The sequence below is a fragment of the Schistocerca gregaria genome, chromosome 6 (genome assembly GCF_023897955.1).
Source record: "Schistocerca gregaria isolate iqSchGreg1 chromosome 6, iqSchGreg1.2, whole genome shotgun sequence".
Lineage (NCBI taxonomy): Eukaryota > Metazoa > Arthropoda > Insecta > Orthoptera > Acrididae > Schistocerca > Schistocerca gregaria.
This window is the reverse complement of record NC_064925.1, coordinates 247738791-247758502: the sequence shown is the minus strand read 5'-3', so window position 1 is coordinate 247758502 and position 19712 is coordinate 247738791. Positions and strand designations below refer to the sequence as shown.

General features: G+C 40.4%; 1 protein-coding gene across 1 annotated transcript in view; it reads left to right on the top strand.

Annotated features, from left to right (window-relative positions):
• LOC126278567 (xylulose kinase-like) overlaps positions 1-19712 on the top strand; it is a 139797-nt gene that overhangs the window by 87496 nt on the left and 32589 nt on the right. The window contains exon 8 of the mRNA XM_049978769.1: positions 9472-9616. Within this exon, the coding sequence (XP_049834726.1) occupies positions 9472-9616 (145 nt within the window). The remainder of the gene's footprint in view (positions 1-9471; positions 9617-19712) is intronic.

Sequence of the window (19712 nt, the reverse complement as noted above, 5' to 3'; positions counted from 1 at the left end):
AAGACCATGCCTACTACAGTAGTACAAGTTTATATGCCAACTGGCTCTGCAGATGATGAAGAAATTGATGAAATGTACGATGAGATAAAAGAAATTATTCAGGTAGTGAAGGGAAACGAAAATTTAATAGTCATGGGTGATTGGAATTCGAGAGTAGGAAAAGGGAGAGAAGGAAACATAGTGGGTGAATAAGGAATGGGGGGAGAGAAATGAAAGAGGAAGCCGTCTGGTAGAATTTTGCTCAGAGCATAACTTAATCATAGCTAACACTTGGTTCAAGAATCATAAAAAGAAGGTTGTATACATGGAAGAATCCTGGAGATACTAGAAGGTATCAGATATATTATATAATGGTAAGACAGAGATTTAGGAACCAGGTTTTAAATTGTAGGACATTTCCAGGGGCAGATATAGGCTCTGACCACAATCTATTGGTTATGAACTTTAGATTAAAACTGAAGAAACTGCAAAAAGGTGGGAATTCAAGGAGATGGGACCTGGATAAACTGACTAAACCAGAGATTGTAGAGAGTTTCAGGGAGAGCGTAAGGGAACAATTGACAGGAATGGGGGAAAGAAATTCAGTAGAAGAAGAATGGGTAGCTCTGAGGGATGAAGTAGTGAAGGCGGCAGAGGATCAAGTAGGTAAAAAGACAAGGGCTAATAGAAATCCTTGGGTAACAGAAGAAATATTGAATTTAATTGATGAAAGGAGAAAATATAAAAATGCAGTAAATGAAGAAGGCAAAAAGGAATACAAATGTCTCAAAAATGAGATTGACAGGATGTGCAAAATGGCTAAGCAGGGATGGCTAGAGGACAAATGTAAGGATGTAGAGGCTTATCTCCCTAGGGGTAAGATAGATACTGCCTACAGGAAAATTAAAGAGATAAAGAGACCTTTAGAGAAAAGAGAGCCACTTGTATGAATATCAAGAGCTCAGATGGAAACCCAGTTCTACGCAAAGAAGGGAAAGCAGAAAGGTGGAAGGAGTAAACCCAGTTCTATGCAAAGAAGGGAAAGCAGAAAGGTGGAAGGAGTATACAGGGTGTTACAAAAAGGTACGGCCAAACTTTCAGCAAACATTCCTCACACACAAAGAAAGAAAATATGTTATGTGGACATGTGTCCAGAAACGCTTACTTTACATGTTAGAGTTCATTTTATTACTTCTCTTCAAATCACATTAATCATGGAATGGAAACACACAGCAACAGTACATACCAGAAAGACTTCAAACACTTTGTTACAGGAAATGTTCAAAATGTCGTCCGTTAACGAGGATACATGCATCCCCCCTCCGTCGCATGGAATCCCTGATGCACTGATGCAGCCCTGGAGAATAGCGTATTGTATCACAGCCGTCCACAAGATGAGCACAAAGAGTCTCTACATTTGGTACCGGGGTTGCGTAGACAAGAGCTTTCAAATGCCCCCATAAATGAAAGTCAAGAGGGTTGAGATCAGGAGAGCGTGGAGACCATGGAATTGGTCCACCTCTACCAATCCATCGGTCACCGAATCTGTTGTTGAGAAGCGTACGAACACTTCGACTGTAATGTGCAGGAGCTCCATCGTACATGAACCACATGTTGTGTCATACTTGTAAAGGCACATGTTCTATCAGCACAGGTAGAGTATCCTGGCGATGAATCGAGGAAATACAGTACATACTGATGAAACTAAAATGAGCTCTAACATGGAAATTAAACGTTTCCGGACACATGTCCACATAACATCTTTTCTTTATTTGTGTGTGAGGAATGTTTCCTGAAAGTTTGGCCGTACCTTTTGTAACACCCTGTATAGAGGGTCTATACAAGGGCGATGTACTTGAGGACAATATTATGGAAACTGAAGAGGATGTAGATGAAGATGAAATGGGAGATATGATACTGCGTGAAGAGTTTGACAGAGCACTGAAAGACCTGAGTCAAAACAAGTCCCCAGGAGGAGACAACATTCCATTGGAACTACTGATGGCCTTGGGAGAGCCAGTCGTGACAAAACTCTACCATCTGGTGAGCAAGATGTATGAGACAGTCGAAATACCCTCAGACTTCCAGAATAATATAATAATTCCAATCCCAAAGAGAGCAAGTGTCAACAGATGTGAAAATTACCGAACTATCAGTTTAATAAGTCACTGCTGCAAAATACTAACACGAATTCTTTACAGACGAATGGAAAAACTGTTAGAAGCCGACCTCAGGGAAGATCAGTTCGGATTCCGCAGAAATGTTGGAACACGTGAGGCAATACTGACCCTACGACTTATCATAGAAGCTAGATTAAGGAAAGGCAAACCTACTTTTCTAGCATTTGTAGACTTAGAGAAATCTTTCGACAATGTTGACTGGAATACTCTCTTTCAAATTATAAAGATGGCAGGGGTAAAATACAGGGAGCAAAAGGCTATTTACATTTTGTACAGAAACCCGATGGCAGTTATAAGAGTCAAGGGGCATGAAAGGGAAGTAGCAGTTTGGAAGGGAGTTAGACAGGGTTGTAGCCTGTTCCTGATGTTATTCAATCTGTATATTGAGCAAGCAGTAAAAGAAACAAAAGAAAAATTTGGAGTAGGTATTAAAATCCATGGAGAAGAAATAAAAACGTTGAGGTTCGCTGATGACATTGTATTTCTGCCAGAGGCAGCAAAGGACTTGGAAGAGCAGTTGAATGGAATGGACAGTGTCTTGAAAGGAGGATATAAGATTAACATAAAAAAAAATCAAAACGAGGATAATGGAGTGTAGTTGAATTAAGTTGGGTGATGCTGAGGGAATTAGATTAGGAAATGAGACACTTAAAGTGGTAAATGAGTTTTGCTATTTGGGGGGCAAAATAACTGATGATGGTCGAAGTAGAGAGGATATAAAATGTAGACTGGCAATGGCAAGGAAAGCGTTTCTGAAGATGAGAAATTTGTTATCATCGAGTATAGATTTAAGTGTCAGGAAGTCATTTCTGAAAGTATTTGTATGGAGTGTAGCCATGTATGGAAGTGAAACATGGATGATAAATAGTTTGGACAAGAAGAGAATAGAAGCTTTCGAAATGTGGTGCTACACAAGAATGCTGATTAGATGGGTAGATCACATAACCAGTGAGGTATTGAATAGAATTGTGGAGGACTTTGTGGCACAACTCGACTAGAAGAAGGGACCAGTTGGTAAGACATGTTCTGAGGCATAAAGGGATCACAAATTTAGCAGTGGAGGGCAGCGTGGAGGGTAAAAATCGTAGAGGGAGACCAAGAGATGAATACACTAAGCAGATTCAGAAGGATGTAGGTCGCAGTAAGTACTGGGAGATGAAGAAACTTGCACAAAATAGAGTAGCATGGAGAGTTGCATCAAATCAGTCTCAGGACTGAAGACAATAACAACAACAACAATAAAGAGAGAGAGAGAGAGAGAGAGAGAGAGAAGAAGAAGAATAATCCTCTTTTTCTGGATGTACCTAGTTATAATGGATGTTTTTGAAAAAGTAACCCAGAAGTTCCTCATATCAGGTCACTGCTTTTAAGTTGTGACAGGGATTTCAGTGTTATTCAGAAAAGAAAATTACTAGGTACATTGTTCCAGATGATGTAAAGGAATTGACACAAATAAACCCATTTATCAACAGTAACATGAATGTATCTGACATCTTAGATTTCAAGAAAGTGGCAGATTGTAATATAAAAACAACAAAACTAAACATTTTCAAAGTATAGTGGCTGTGATTTGGCAAACATAAGCCTCATGTATTTAATACCAGGAGCAACCTAAGTTCAATGAGGCTGGGAAGATATCACTATTAAAAAAAGTTTACAAGCACAGGACATCAAGAAAAATCAACTATGTGCCCTAGGTGTTAAAAGCCATGTATCTTAAGAAATGATGAAAGATTAGACTGATATGATGCAGCACCAGACACATGATGACTCAAATGGTTCTACAAAAGTGTTACGTGTTGAATCTTTTGTGTATGAACACGAAAGCTTTTGTTTCATTAATTTGTTCTCTTTACTATCTTTATGCTGAGTATTGAACTGTGTAACTTAGATGCTTTTGTTGAATTTCCACTTTCAGTAATTTTTTCATTCTATTACAATATAATGTTCGTAAGTTGATTTGGAAACTAGATCCATATTATGCTTAACTTCCAAATAAAACACATTACACTGAAATTATGACTATTAATTACCTTGTAGTCTTAAAAATCATGTTCTCCAACTTTATGATTATGCCATTTAGAGGATTTATTTATTTCTAATCTTCAGTTGTATTGTGATAAATCCAAACATACACAGAACAACAGAAGAATTTTGCAATTTCAGAAAGGCAAAACAAATTCACACCTTCTGCACACCAAAGATACTACACCAATGAAAAATTTGACACTTGAAATCATTGCAAATCTTGGGGAAAGACAAATCAGTGAATTAACATATGTCCCATATGTTCATTCAGTAATGTCATATGGAATAATGTGTGGCAACTCACACTTACGGAAAGAAAGTTATCATTGCTCAAAAATGTGCTATAATAGTAATATGTGGTCCCCATCCACAATCATCTTGTAGACACCTTTTAAGGAGTTAGGCATTTTGACTGCTGCTTGCAGTATATTTTTTGCCTCATAAAGTTTGTTGTAACTAATCCAGTACAATTCAAATGGAACAATGATGTACATAATTACAATACCAGAAGAAAAATGACACTCATTATTCCACATTAACGTGGTCTGTTGCACAGAAAGGGGTGCACCATACTGCTGTCAAAAATTTTAATCCCTTACCCAATGATGGCAAAAATCTGACAAAGAGCAAAGCTAAATTTGAAAACGAATGGTCTATGGAACATGAATGTAACTAAATAGTTCCTGTAAAGTTATTGTAGCTTTATTTTTAACATATTAGAATGTTTATTATCAGCTGTACAGTTCATTTTGATACAATTGGCCTTGCCAGCATGTAAAGTACAATTAATACAATTGCTTTATCAGAAAATAAAAGCAGGTATAAGTAGAGTACAATGCCAGTTACTGGTACACTTGTTAACATCTATGTGTGGGTACTGGAGTACTTGTTTACACATAATGTATAAATGCATAATTAAAATTGTATATCAGTTACTTGCATTTACATATTAATAACCTACATTTATAATTACTTATGACTTCTTTAACCAATAATGCTAGTATACTTATTTACTGGTCGATAAATGCACTAATTTTAATTGTATGATTGTTAGATATGATTTTACTGAAAAGTACAGCTACACAAAGCACTATTCATGAAAAATGCTGTCCATGAATTCACCAAATTTGTAAAATTCTTGCTCTTTTAATGAAGTCTCTAAAACTTTTTGAAACTTGTGTAAGAATTTTAGTCTCATATGTATATGGCTACTATGTGTGTGAGAATGTCTTGGGTATTATGTGACTATTTCTTGTATTGTGCAAAAGAACATTATTTCTTGTTCTTAGTTTGTTTAAATTTTCTTTGGCACAAATTGGAGACCTATAAAAGTAAAAGTTGGGAACTGTCATAATGTTAAGTGATCTGAAATGACTTCTGCAAATCTTCCTTGGAGACAAAACTAGAATACATTGTAATTCGAATCTGGTGCATTTCCCTGCAATAGTACACTCCTGGAAATGGAAAAAAGAACACATTGACAACGGTGTGTCAGACCCACCATACTTGCTCTGGACACTGCGAGAGGGCTGTACAAACAATGATCACACGCACGGCACAACTGACACACCAGGAACTGCGGTGTTAGCCGTCGAATGGTGCTAGCTGCGCAGCATTTGTGCACCGCCGCCGTCAGTGTCAGCCAGTTTGCCGTGGCATACGGAGCTCCATCGCAGTCTTTAACACTGGTAGCATGCTGCGACAGCGTGGACGTGAACCATATGTGCAGTTGACGGACTTTGAGCGAGGGCATATAGTGGGCATGCGGGAGGCCGGGTGGACGTACTGCCGAATTGCTCAACACGTGGGGTGTGAGGTCTCCACAGTACATCGATGTTGTCGCCAGTGGTCGGCGGAAGGTGCACGTGTCCGTCGACCTGGGACCGGACCGCAGCGACGCACGGATGCACGCCAAGACCGTAGGATCCTACGCAGTGCCGTAGGGGACCGCACCGCCACTTCCCAGCAAATTAGGGACACTGTTGCTCCTGGGGTATCGGCGAGGACCATTCGCAACTGTCTCCATGAAGCTGGGCTACGGTCCCGCACACCGTTAGGCCGTCTTCCGCTCATGCCCCAACATCGTGCAGTCCGCCTCCAGTGGTGTCACGACAGGCGTGAATGGAGGGACGAATGGAGACGTGTCATCTTCAGCGATGAGAGTCGCTTCTGCCTTGGTGCCAATGATGGTCGTATGCGTGTTTGGCGCCGTGCAGGTGAGCGCCACAATCAGGGCTGCATACGACCGAGGCACACAGGGCCAACACCCGGCATCATGGTGGGGGGAGCGATCTCCTACACTGGCCGTACACCTCTGGTGATCGTCGAGGGGACACTGAATAGTGCACGGTACATCCAAACCGTCATCGAACCCATCGTTCTACCATTCCTAGCCCGGCAAGGGAACTTGCTGTTCCAACAGGACAATGCACGTCCGCATGTATCCCGTGCCACCCAACGTGCTCTAGAAGGTGTAAGTCAACTACCCTGGCCAGCAAGATCTCCGGATCTGTCCCCCATTGAGCATGTTTGGGACTGGATGAAGCGTCATCTCACGCGGTCTGCACGTCCAGCACGAACGCTGGTCCAACTGAGGCGTCAGGTGGAAATGGCATGGCAAGCCGTTCCACAGGACTACATCCGGCATCTCTACGATCGTCTCCATGGGAGAATAGCAGCCTGCATTGCTGCGAAAGGTGGATATACACTGTACTAGTGCCGACATTGTGCATGCTCTGTTGCCTGTGTCTATGTGCCTGTGGTTCTGTCAGTGTGATCATGTGATGTACCTGACCCCAGGAATGTGTCAATAAAGTTTCCCCTTCCTGGGACAATGAATTCACGGTGTTCTTATTTCAATTTCCAGGGGTGTATTTCATATTGCAGATGCGAGTGACAGAACACATAATAAGACTATAGTAGCAGACTGTTACTGACATGTCTTGTTTTATGTACTGGCAACAAAAATTATACTCTTTGCTAGTTTGCTGTTTAAGTAATTTATGTGCATCCCACAACAGTTTTTTATTGATACAGTCCAAGTAATTTCACATTCGTATTAGTCTTCATCACTCTGAGATTCAGATAAAGTTCTTCTGTTTTTATTTCTTAATGGACAGATAGTTGGCCAGACACCAAATTTGTCATCTCAATTGTTTCTCTGTTGTAATTTTGAACATTTTTTAACTTTTCACCTGTCACTATCTGTGTGATGTCATCAGCATACAGCACATTTTCACGTGCTAAATGATTTGAGAAATAATTTATTTTATTTTCAATAACTGTTCTTGGTTCTAAATATGCTTAATGATGTATCTCTTATGACATAGTGAGGTAATTTTATTGATATAGTTTCATGTGACATCTAATCCAGGGCTTTGCCAAAGTCTGTAGGTGAAACATAGCATAAGTAGCTCATCACTTTTCAAGACTAGCAAACATAATATGTTACTGATATCCTACTGCTTTTACTGTTGACAGATTGGGTCTAAAGCCAAGCTGGTTTTCAATCACTGTCCCATTATTTTCAAAATTGTTGCATATTTATTTTTGTATAAAAAGATTCCTCTTCTTTTTTGGTACAATTGGAGAATTGAGATTAGTCTATACTTACTAGAGAAGTGTCTTTCTCCTCTCTGAAACACCAGTAGTGTAGCAATGATTTTAAGTGCTTGAGGGAAAGTACCATCTGTCACAATTCTGGTGACTCAATAAAGCAATAGCATTTTAATTTCATTTGTGATGTTCTTTATGACAAAGTTGCTCATTCCATAACTGTCCACTGTTTTAGAATTTCCATGCTTGTTAATTGTTTTGCTAACACTATTTGGTGTAATTTTAGAGCACAGTAATGTATTTATAATTTTTTTCTTGGGGTAGAAGTGTCTCAGCAATTGAGCTGTTGTTGTAGCTTGAATGATGACACCCTGTACAGTTACAAAGTATTAATTTAATGCATTTGAGCCTATGGGAATGGTATTGCCTTTTTTTTTGCATTGGTTTATTTCAGTTTTAATGACATTCCATACTGCTGTGCTACTGTTTTTAGAATTAAAAATGTAGCTGTCATTTGCTTCACATTTGGCTGTTTTAATTTCAGTTTTGTAGACTTGTTTGAGTTTGGTGTATTAACTTCACCACTTTTAATAGAGCTGTCTTTAGCTATAAGAAGCAGCATTCTTATTTTATTCAGTCTCAAATTGTACCACATTTTAGTATTTTGTGGTCTACATTTAGTGTCATTAATATTTTTCTTGCAGATGGTTGGACAGTTACTATTTAAGCATGCATTGAAAAATGTCTAGAAACAAAGTGATGCAATCATCAATAGTTGTCTCAGTGGTCAGTTTTAAGAAAAATTCCACTAATTCTAGTTCCCTTACAATATTTTCAGTCGTATTTTTATTCAGTATTCTACACTTTAGAAAACTTTTGGTACATTCAGAGAATGGCACTCTTATTTTTAGACATAGTAGTCCTTCATGATATTCCTAACTTAATCACCCTAAATTTTAAATAATCTCTATGCTCATTGGTTACTATACTGCCTAAGCAATCTCCTTGCCTTGTGGGTTGTTCATGGGTGCAGTAGAGATTAAATGAATTTATTGTAAGATACATTCTTTCTTTTTCCCTTTTATTTATGGTAATATCAGCGGTTATGAAAGCTTTGTGATGCGAGTGTGTTGGAAACTAATAGTGTACTGAGTTTGTCTGTGAAAGTTTTTTTAATGAGTTCCTGGTGTACAGTAGAGTGAGACAATTACAATTTTGTTTGTGTGTACCACTTCTTCAAATAACATTCTTGACAAAGATAACTACATCTATAACTGGGTACTTTACATGTAGACTGTAACAATGATTACATGAGAAATGGTATTTCAACAATTAGTCAGTGTCACCTCACAAATCATGACCTTAAACAACCTGCAAGCACATTACATTCTACTTCTCTGTTAACTAAAGCTATTTTCTGCTTACTATTATTGTGGAGATTAACATTCTTTCCTAATAGAAGAGAATTTCTCCCCCTGTGTTTCCATTTTGTTCCTTGGTGTAGGCAAATTTCTATGAATGTATTCTTGGGTTTAAAACTGTATCTAAGACTGAGACTTGAATAATATTTGCCTTTCACAATTGGAGGCAGTAAAAATACAAAGATTCGGATTTGAGCCTCTGCCTGGAACACAGCTTCATTCTGTCAGAAAGATTTATAGTCTTTAAAAACTCACTATTTTTTTGCCAAAATACTTATTATGTTTTTAAGGTTTAATTTTATTTATAGGAATGCGACAAACTAAAAATGACATCGTCGTAAGCCTTGGCACAAGTGACACACTAATCCTGTGGTTAGAAAAGCCACACACCCTTCCTTATGGCCATGTTCTCTGCAATCCACTCAACGGCGAGGAATATATGGCACTTCTGTGGTAACACATTTTGATTAAATAGTATAATTAAAAAAGGCAGTCCAGATCACATTATTTATTTATGTGTTAACTATAGTGATATGAGCTGCTTTTTTCTCTTATATTGTTAAATACAATCACTGTTACATGACATCAAAAACTTTGTAAAAAGTGTTGAAGTGAGCAACTTATATTTTGCTATACTATTGGAACAACCATTTTTAAAATGAAATATAGTAACTGAAAGTTTTTAGTGGAATATAAATAATGTGAGGTGTAAAATTAACAACTCACCATACAATTGGGGCACTGAGTGACTTCAGGACTGTAACTCAGCAGTCAAGCTGCAGTCACAGTACAATGTAGTCAGCTGCAATGCTGTAACTGTGGAGATATATGTGTGTTCTGTATTAGTTAGCTAGAAGAAGGGCATTGCCTCAAAGATTAGTAATGTTTTGAATCATTTCTGTATCTGTATTGTTCATTCAATGTCAATTATTCAATTCAAGGAATGAAAATTGATATTTGTGTCATCTACGAGGGTCAGTCAAAAAGTAATGCCTCCTATTTTTTTTTCTACGTTTAATTGTCAGGAAATTTAAATGCAATTACATAGGTTGAAAACCACAACATTGAGGATCATTTTGTCATTTTTCAATGTAATCTCCGCCCATCTCTACAGTTTTGGTCCATCTTTGAACAAGGGCATGTATCCCAGCACGGTAAAAATCACAGCTCTGCTTCCTAAGCCAATGACGCACGGATGTTTTGACGGCCTCCTCATCTTCAAAATAAATCCCACGATGAGCTTCTTTTAGTGGCCCGAACAGATGGAAGTCTGATGGTGCCAGGTCAGGGCTGTATGGGGGATGAGGCAAAACTTCCCATCCAATTTTGACAATCTCGTCAGAGGTGTGACGACTGGTGTGTGGTCTTGCATTGTCATGCAAAAGAAGAACATCTGCCATTGACTTTGTTGGGCGAACTCGCTGAAGACGTGCTTTAAGGTTTTTGAGGGTTGTGACGTATTGAACAGAATTTATTGTGCATCCCTGCTCCAAAAAATCAACCAGAATCACACCCTCTGTATCCCAGAAAACTGTTGCCATAACTTTCCCTGCCGATCGCACAGTTTTGAATTTTTTCTTCCTCGGCGAGCTTGTGTGACGCCACTCCATTGACTGCCTCTTTGATTCGGGTTCAAAAAAATGCACCCATGTTTCGTCCCCGGTCACAATTTTTTTCAGAAACTCATCTCCCTCCAAACGGAAGCGCTGCAAGTGTTGGGAGGCTATTGTTTTCCTTGCCTCTTTATTCTGATCGGTTAACATTCTTGGAACCCACCGTGCACAAACTTTTGAGTACCCCAATTGTCTAATAATCGTGATCACACTGCCTTTACTAAGAGAAATAATGCGACACACTTCATCTGCAGTCACCCGACGGTCACCACGAATGATGTCATCAACTTGCTGAATGTTGTGTGGAGTCACAGCACTCACCGGCCTGCCGCTCCGCTTTTCGTCAGTCAACGGTGTTTGCCCTTCAGCTTCCTTACAACGACGAACCCATCGTCTAACAGTGCTGACATCCACTGTCACAACACCATACACCTTCTTCAGTCTTTCATGAATAAGTATGGGCGTTTCACCTTCTGCATTCAAGAATTCAATCACACAACGCTGTCTCAAACGAACATCGATGTCGGCCATCTTACAAACTTCTGCTGTGCTGCCACCTGTTGACACAGAAAGTTACTACTGCAGTGGATTGCAGAAGAAGGTTTGAGGAATGGCGCCAAATTCAAATTTTTCACTTAACTTAATTTTTTTAAGTAGAAAAAAAATGGGAGGCATTACTTTTCGACCGACCCTCGTACTAGGTTATAGCAAACACAGTAATTCAGGAAATCACTTGTGAATGGACCCAGTCTTGGAATACGTAATCTGCTGCATGAATATTATGTTGGTTTTCATAAATCAGAGAAATTGACAAACAAGTCAACAAATTCAAGAAAATGTCAAGAAATGTTAATGTGTTTTTACGACAGATGTACAGATTTAATACATAAAAACCAGTGATGCAACTATGCACTTTCATCAACTGTATGTAACAGAAAGTGAAAGAACATTTCTGGTCTGCTGACTTATTTGAATGACATTGACATATCATGTAATGGATGATCTGTGATAGAGGTGCATAGGGAGACTGGAGGCAGGTCAAATCAGAGATTAGAATGGGAGGGAATTATGCGATAACTTTCTGTTGACAACACAGCCTTCATAGAAAAGTATCGTAAGACTGTTCATGCTTTGTCATCAAAGGATTTGGTCAAATCACAGTGAACTTAAAGCAGGTGACTGAATGGGGATTTTCACCCCACTGCTCCCAACTGCCAGCCATACTATATATGCCAGGGGCTACTTGGGGTAAGGTACTCATGTTACTTGTGCCGCAACAAATGACACACGTATTTTGTACAGATGAAACATGTCTAATGATCAAACATAAATTTTGTGTCTGGTACTGTATTTTTATGTTTTGTTACTGTTGTATCCTGAATTATATAGTTTGTCTGGGTAGGTTGTATTTACTTCTATTGTCCCAGCTCATTTGTGAGTTTGCAGTGCATTACCACCAGATCTGCATGCCACCCCAGTTTGATTTTACAAAGAGTATTCTACAGTATTGCCCCTTACTTAGCCTGGGTGTATTGTGAATCTCTTGCCCAGCACAAAGTCCCAAATGACTGGGAAAAATGTGCAGGTAATTTCAGTATATAAGAAGGATAAAAGAACGGGCCCACAAAATTAAAGATCAATATCTCTAATTTCTGTGTGCTGCAGAATCCTTGACTATATTTTCAGTTTGAATATAATAAACTTTCTCGAAACTGAGAAGCTTATGTCCATGAATCAGCATGGTTTTAGAAAGCATCACTTGTGCAAAACTCATCTTGCGCTTTTCTCACATGAGAAGTGAGCAATGGATGGAGGGTGACAGGCAGATTCTTGATTTCTGGAAAGCATTTGACATGGTGCCTCATTTCAGGCTGTTAATGAAGCTAAGAGCATATGGAATAAGTTCACAGATATGTGAGTGGCTTGAAGACTTCTTAAGTAATAGAACCCAGTATGTTGCCCCTCCGTGGCGAGGGTTCATCAGAGACAAGGGTATATCATCTGGAGTGCCCTAGGGAAGTATGATAGGGCCACTGTTGTTCTCTCTGTATATAAATGAAATGGCAGACATAGTGGGTCGCATCCTGCGGTTGTTTGCTGATGGTGCCTTGGTGTACGGTAAGGTGTCGAAGTTGAGTGATTGTAAGAAGATATAAGATGACTTGGGCAAAATTTCCAGTTGGGGTGATGAGTGGAACTAGCTCTAAATGTGGAAAAATGTAAGTTAATGTGGTTGATCAACTCTGTAATGTTCAGATACGGTATTACTAGTTTCCTGCTTGAGACACTCAAGTTGTTTAAATATCTTGGCATAATACTGCAAAGCAATATGAAATGGAATGAGCATGTAAGAACTATGGTAGGGAAAGTGAATGGCCGACTTTGGTTTGTTGGTAGAATTTTAGGAAAGAAGCAGTTCACCTCTAAAGGACACTGCATATAGGATGTTGATGCAACCTATTCTTGAGTACTGATCGAGTGTTTGGGATCCATATCAAGTCAGATTGAAGAAAGATATTGAAACAGTTCAGAGGCAGGCTGCTAGATTTGTTACCAGTAGGTTCAGACAACATGTAAGTATTATGGATTTGCTTCAGGAACTCGAATTGTAATCTCTGGAGGGAAGGCAACATTCCTTTCAAGAAACACTATTGAGAAAATTTAGAGAACTGACATTTGAAGCTGACTGCCAAATGAGTCTACTGCCACCAATATACAATACCTGTAATGACCGCAAAGATAAGATAAGAGAAATTAGGGCTCATATGGAGGCACACACTGTGTCATTTTTCCTTTGCTCCATTTGCAAGTGGAACAGGGAAGGAAATAACTAGTAGTGCTACAGGGTACCCTTCAACACACTTGTACGGTGGCTTGTGGAGTATCGAAGTAGATGTAGGTGTAGATTCATTCCTGCGGTCCACATACATGAAAATCAGGCCTCAGTCTTTGATTTATTTTGAAAATTGAAAGATCAAAAGTCAGACATATTAGTCTGTAATGTATTCAGTACATGGAAATTTTTAGTTTTAATTCATATTCAGTGCCTCAAGAAAACTTCATGATCCATATAATGAACACAATTTGCAACACTGAAAAGAGGCTGACTGGAAGTATCGAAGAATTAACCCTGTATTCTGACTGCTGTGAGACAGTAACTGCTCACGGCATAGCCAGCGTATCAGTTTTTGTGATTTATGAAATTTTTCTCTGTGTTATTTATAGGGTGGTATAGTTGTGTGTGTCCAGCAGAGTTGACATTTCCACTTTTGCACACAATATATTGATCAATGAATATAAAATTAATTATAGAACTTGAAAACAAGTATCAGCTGCATTTTCATGGTGTATTATTGAGAGAAGGGCTGATGGATCCTTGGGCCACAGTATGTATCAAAATTTACATACAGATGTCAGACAAGGAGACCCTTGCAGAGAAATTACAAATAATTTTCCAAAAGAATAGGTATTAAGACCATAAGCAACAATACTTGTGGAAGAGATTAAGGCCAAGAAGTAAAAAGAAAAGGCAATGGCTACTTGTCTCCCCCATTCTGGTTCAGTACCTGCAAAAACTGGTAAGGTCTATTGAAACATGGCATATACAGTATTTCACCTTCACCAATAAAGATAGTTGTTAGTTAAAGATGACCGAGGCTTCCAAAAACTGGATGGATATGGTATTCCATGCCAGTGTGACATTTAGTATATGGTACATTAAAAACAAAGATTCCAAGACTTACCAAGCGGGAAAGTGCCGGTAGACAGGCACAATAAATACACTCCTGGAAATTGAAATAAGAACACCGTGAATTCATTGTCCCAGGAAGGGGAAACTTTATTGACACATTCCTGGGGTCAGATACATCACATGATCACACTGACAGAACCACAGGCACATAGACACAGGCAACAGAGCATGCACAATGTCGGCACTAGTACAGTGTATATCCACCTTTCGCAGCAATGCAGGCTGCTATTCTCCCATGGAGACGATCGTAGAGATGCTGGATGTAGTCCTGTGGAACGGCTTGCCATGCCATTTCCACCTGGCGCCTCAGTTGGACCAGCGTTCGTGCTGGACGTGCAGACCGCGTGAGACGACGCTTCATCCAGTCCCAAACATGCTCAATGGGGGACAGATCTGGAGATCTTGCTGGCCAGGGTAATTGACTTACACCTTCTAGAGCACGTTGGGTGGCACGGGATACATGCGGATGTGCATTGTCCTGTTGGAACAGCAAGTTCCCTTGCCGTTCTAGGAATGGTAGAACGATGGGTTCGATGACGGTTTGGATGTACCGTGCACTATTCAGTGTCCCCTCGACGTTCACCAGAGGTGTACGGCCAGTGTAGGAGATTGCTCCCCACACCATGATGCCGGGTGCCTCGGTCGTATGCAGTCCTGATTGTGACGCTCACCTGCACGGCGCCAAACACCCATATGACCATCATTGGCACCAAGGCAGAAGCGAGTCTCATCGCTGAAGACGACACGCCTCCATTCGTCCCTCCATTCACGCCTGTCGCGACACCACTGGAGGCGGGCTGCACGATGTTGGGGCGTGAGCGGAAGACGGCCTAACGCTGTGCGGGACTGTAGCCCAGCTTCATGGAGACGGTTGTGAATGGTCCTCGCCAATTCCCCAAGAGCAACAGTGTCCCTAATTTGCTGGGAAGTGGTGGTGCGGTCCTCTACGGCACTGCGTAGGATCCTACGGTCTTGGCGTGCATCTGTGCGTCGCTGCGGTCCGGTCCCAGGTCGACGGGCACGTGCACCTTCCGCCGACCACTGGCGACAACATCGATGTACTGTGGAGACCTCACGCCCCACGTGTTGAGCAATTCGGCGGTACGTCCACCCTGCCTCCCGCATGCCCACTATACGCCCTCGCTCAAAGTCCGTCAACTGCACATACGGTTCACGTCCACGCTGTCGTGGCATGCTACCAGTGTTAAAGACTGCGATGGAGCTCCCTATGCCACAGCAAACTGGCTGACACTGACGGCGGTGGTGCACAAATGCTGCACAGCTAGCGCCATTCAACGGCCAACACCGCAGTTCCTGGTGTGTCCGCTGTGCCGTGCGTGTGATCATTGCTTGTACAGCCCTCTCGCTGTATCCGGAGCAAGTATGGTGGGTCTGATACACCGGTGTCAATGTGTTCTTTTTTCCATTTCCAGGAGTCTAAAACACACACACAGAATTTCTAGCTTTCGCTACCGACAGTTGCTTCTTCAGGAAAGAGGGAAGGAGAGGGAAAGACGAAAGGATGTGGGTTTTAAGGGAGAGGGTAAGGAGTCATTCCAATCCCGGGAGAGGAAAGACTTACCTTAGGGGGAAAAAAGGACAGGTGTACACTCGCACACACACACACATATCCATCCGCACATACACAGACACAAGCAGACATGTCAGTTTATGTGAGCTGTCAAAGAGTTTGTGCTCCAGCTGCCAGAGGCACTGTGTTTTGGTTTGGTCTCTGTGTGCAGTGCAACACTCCATGAATGTTACACACATTTCTTGACAGTTATGGACCATCTTATCAAGCTCATCTCTATAGCTAACTATACTTGCACCAGCGAAATATTGCACTTGACAGTTCATGTTACATCAAGTTAGGTTGGCTATACTGCAATAGTGATGTTGGAACAGCAACCTCTATACACAGAACAGCCCATATGGTTTTCTGTTCCAGCTTGTAAAAGTAAGCTATTGAGCAACAACAATGTATTTAAGAATTTGTTTTTGAGTTGCTACGTCAATGACAGCCAGTAAACATGTGCATAAAAATCTAGATATAAGCATAACAAAACACACACTTTCAATAACAGAGCAAAGAAGTACAGAAAATAAGCATTTGAAAATGACCGACACTTGAAAACAATACTGTACATAGTTTACAAAATAAACAACGACTGAAAGTGTAATTCTTATTCTTTTTAGATGCAATAAATAACAAATATTCACAGGTTTTCACTCACCAATTTATGGCAACAATGATGCAATTTCATCTAGTTTCCAATCATCACTGTAGTCAGTGCAAAACCATCATCATCATCATCATCATCATCATCATCATCATGAGCAAGACAGATCATTAGCTCTTCGTGGTCACTGATGATACCTGTGCTGCTTGAATACATTTTTCTATGTGCTTGACCTTCTTTGTCCATGAGGCTGCACTCACTATCACAAGAACTTCACAGAACAGTCTTTCCACCTCTGTTATTGTAAATGACTTTTTCCTTATGTACATGTACACCTTCACATCACTCCATAGTAACTCAGTGGAGTTGAAACAACAGTGATAATGTGGCAACCTGGCTGCAGTATGATGTTGCTCCTTAGAAATTTGATCTAGTACATATGTAGGCATTGTAGGCTTATTTTTCACTTTTTTTAACAACACTAGTAACTTTTCTATGGTAGGATACTATTTCCTGCTATGGTAAGCATAAATATGCCTGTGCATTGCATCAGTCTGGAAAGAATCTAAGAGGGTGACAGAGTGAGGTTGCTTTTACTTCTTTCCAGAGGTCATTAAAATATATTATTTGATCCAGACATTTCAGAATCATTAAGCTCACATCTACATCTTTCAACTTTTGCAGTAACACTTCCTTACTTACTACCATTCTTATACTAATTCCAAGAGTTTTTCATCTTTGTTCCACAACTTCATTGACAGGATAAGCATATAGTAGAAACACATATTTCTTGTGTTCACACAAAACAAAGCTAGGAATGCAGGAACTTCAATGTCATGATAGACAGTGCCTCACACTTCACTTGTTAAACTGTTACACTGCTAACTTTAAATCCACACATCAAGTGCGATGTTTGAGCAGGCTGGGTTTAGTCTGAAGTCTCTGTTCTTTGTTTATTAGTTAAAAAATGTTATTTCTTCATGATACAGTGGGTTTTATATTTTGTACAATTGGCTGAGTATCTTGACCATACAGTTACAGTTGTTTGAATGACTGACACCTGCCTGTGCCGACATTGGTAACCTCAACATGAGCTCAACCTACATGTTCAGTCTATGTAATCAGAAAAAGCAGGACTAACTTTTAAGAGCAAATAAGGAATTTTCACACAAGCAAGACACAATGGCCACTGAAGAACCTCCAGTATCACAATATGCTGTGAGAATTCCTCCATTGTGGCCTCTTAATTGTGCATTATGGTTCACACGGGCAGAAGCAAGCTTTTATTATGACAGAATAACTATGGATTTGCCTTACTGATCATCCAGCTGAAGTTGAATATGTAATAACTGCACCTCCTGAGTGATATTCCCATGACAAAATAATGTCAAATTAATTTGCAGGATTTCTGCTTCATAGGAAGAGTGCATGGGGCAAGATCTAATGCAAGACGATGTCGATGACAGAAAACCATCACAATATCTCAGGCACTTACGCCTTAAAGTTGATGCAGGCATTGTACCTCATACCTTGCTGTGTACTTTGTGGTAGCTTTCTTCTGGCCCAGGTGAAATCTATAACAGTGTCAGACAGAAATGCCATTAGCCACCATTATGGACCTGCCAGTAAGGACACAAGTTCCAATAATGACGGCATCGATAAATGTAGTGGCAGTGCCTTGCAACAGTTCTATGTCATCCATGGTGGCTCATGCAGCTTACGTCTGCCTTGCAGACATGATCAAAGCTCTGACTGGAAAAGTTAATTAACTCCTTACATGTCGCTGTTCCAACAGTGACAGGGGACGCTATTGCAAGAGATTGTGCGGTTGTACCTGAACTGTCGCCTTGGCCCCAAATGGCACAGTGCAGCCACCTTTTTTTCTCTGATATGAAAGGAGTTTGGAGATGAGACGCAAAAGTGTGCATCACATTATGCTTACCCAAATGCCAGTGGCAGTTGGATATAGACACATCCGATTGCCACTCACAGTCGCGGCGTCTCAGATGACAGGACAAAATTTCTTCTGGATTGGTTCAAACTTGTGTATTTATTGATATACCTTACAGTACATCAAATGGACTTCATACTGTCTCTCTGCAGGAAACAATTCATCCAAAGTGACTTATGGCAGTGAACTAATTGAGTTGGAGTTGGGTCTGCACCATCCCTTTCGCTTGGAATGTCACTGTTGCTGACTTCATGGGACCCATAATTGGAGCAGACTTAATGTGCATTATCATCTGGTACTAGACGTGATGAATTTAAGACTTGCCAACAGCATCTCAGGCTTTACAACTGCCAGATGCCAATGCAGTGGAGCAATACACAGTGCCAAACTCTTCCAGATGGCAAGTTGCAAATATGCTGAGTACATAAACAGTTAACAGCTATAATGTGTCCTCCAGGCACTCCAAGAGAGGTACATCAGTGCAGACCTAGGTGATTGGGTCCTGACTGTCTGGCTATCGCAAAGGCAGAATTTAACTGTATGCTCAAAGAAGGTATTATTCAGCCGTCTAGCAGACTGTGGTCATCAACTCTTTGCCTCGTACATAAGGAGCGTGGCATGTGGCAGCATTGTGATGATTATCATGCACTGAATGTGCCCATAGACATCCAGTTACCAACATGTTAAGAGATTATAACTTTGCTCTCTGTGGTGTGTCTGGGCTTAGTGTGCTAAACTCTGCAAAGGCTTTCAAACAAATTCCTGATGCTGAGGAGGACACCATGGAAACATCCATAATCATGCAATTTGGCTTGTTCAAGAATCTGTTTATGACATTTGGTCTATGCAATGCTGTGTAGTCTTGGTAAAGGGTTATTGCCTCCATGCTGCAAGGATTGTCATTCAGTTTAGCCTACATCTACATCTACATGATTACTCCACAATTCACATTTAAGTGCTTGGCAGAGGGTTCATCGAACCACAATCATACTATCTTCCTACCATTCCACTCTCGAACAGTGCTTGGGAAAAATGAACACCTAAACCTTTCTGT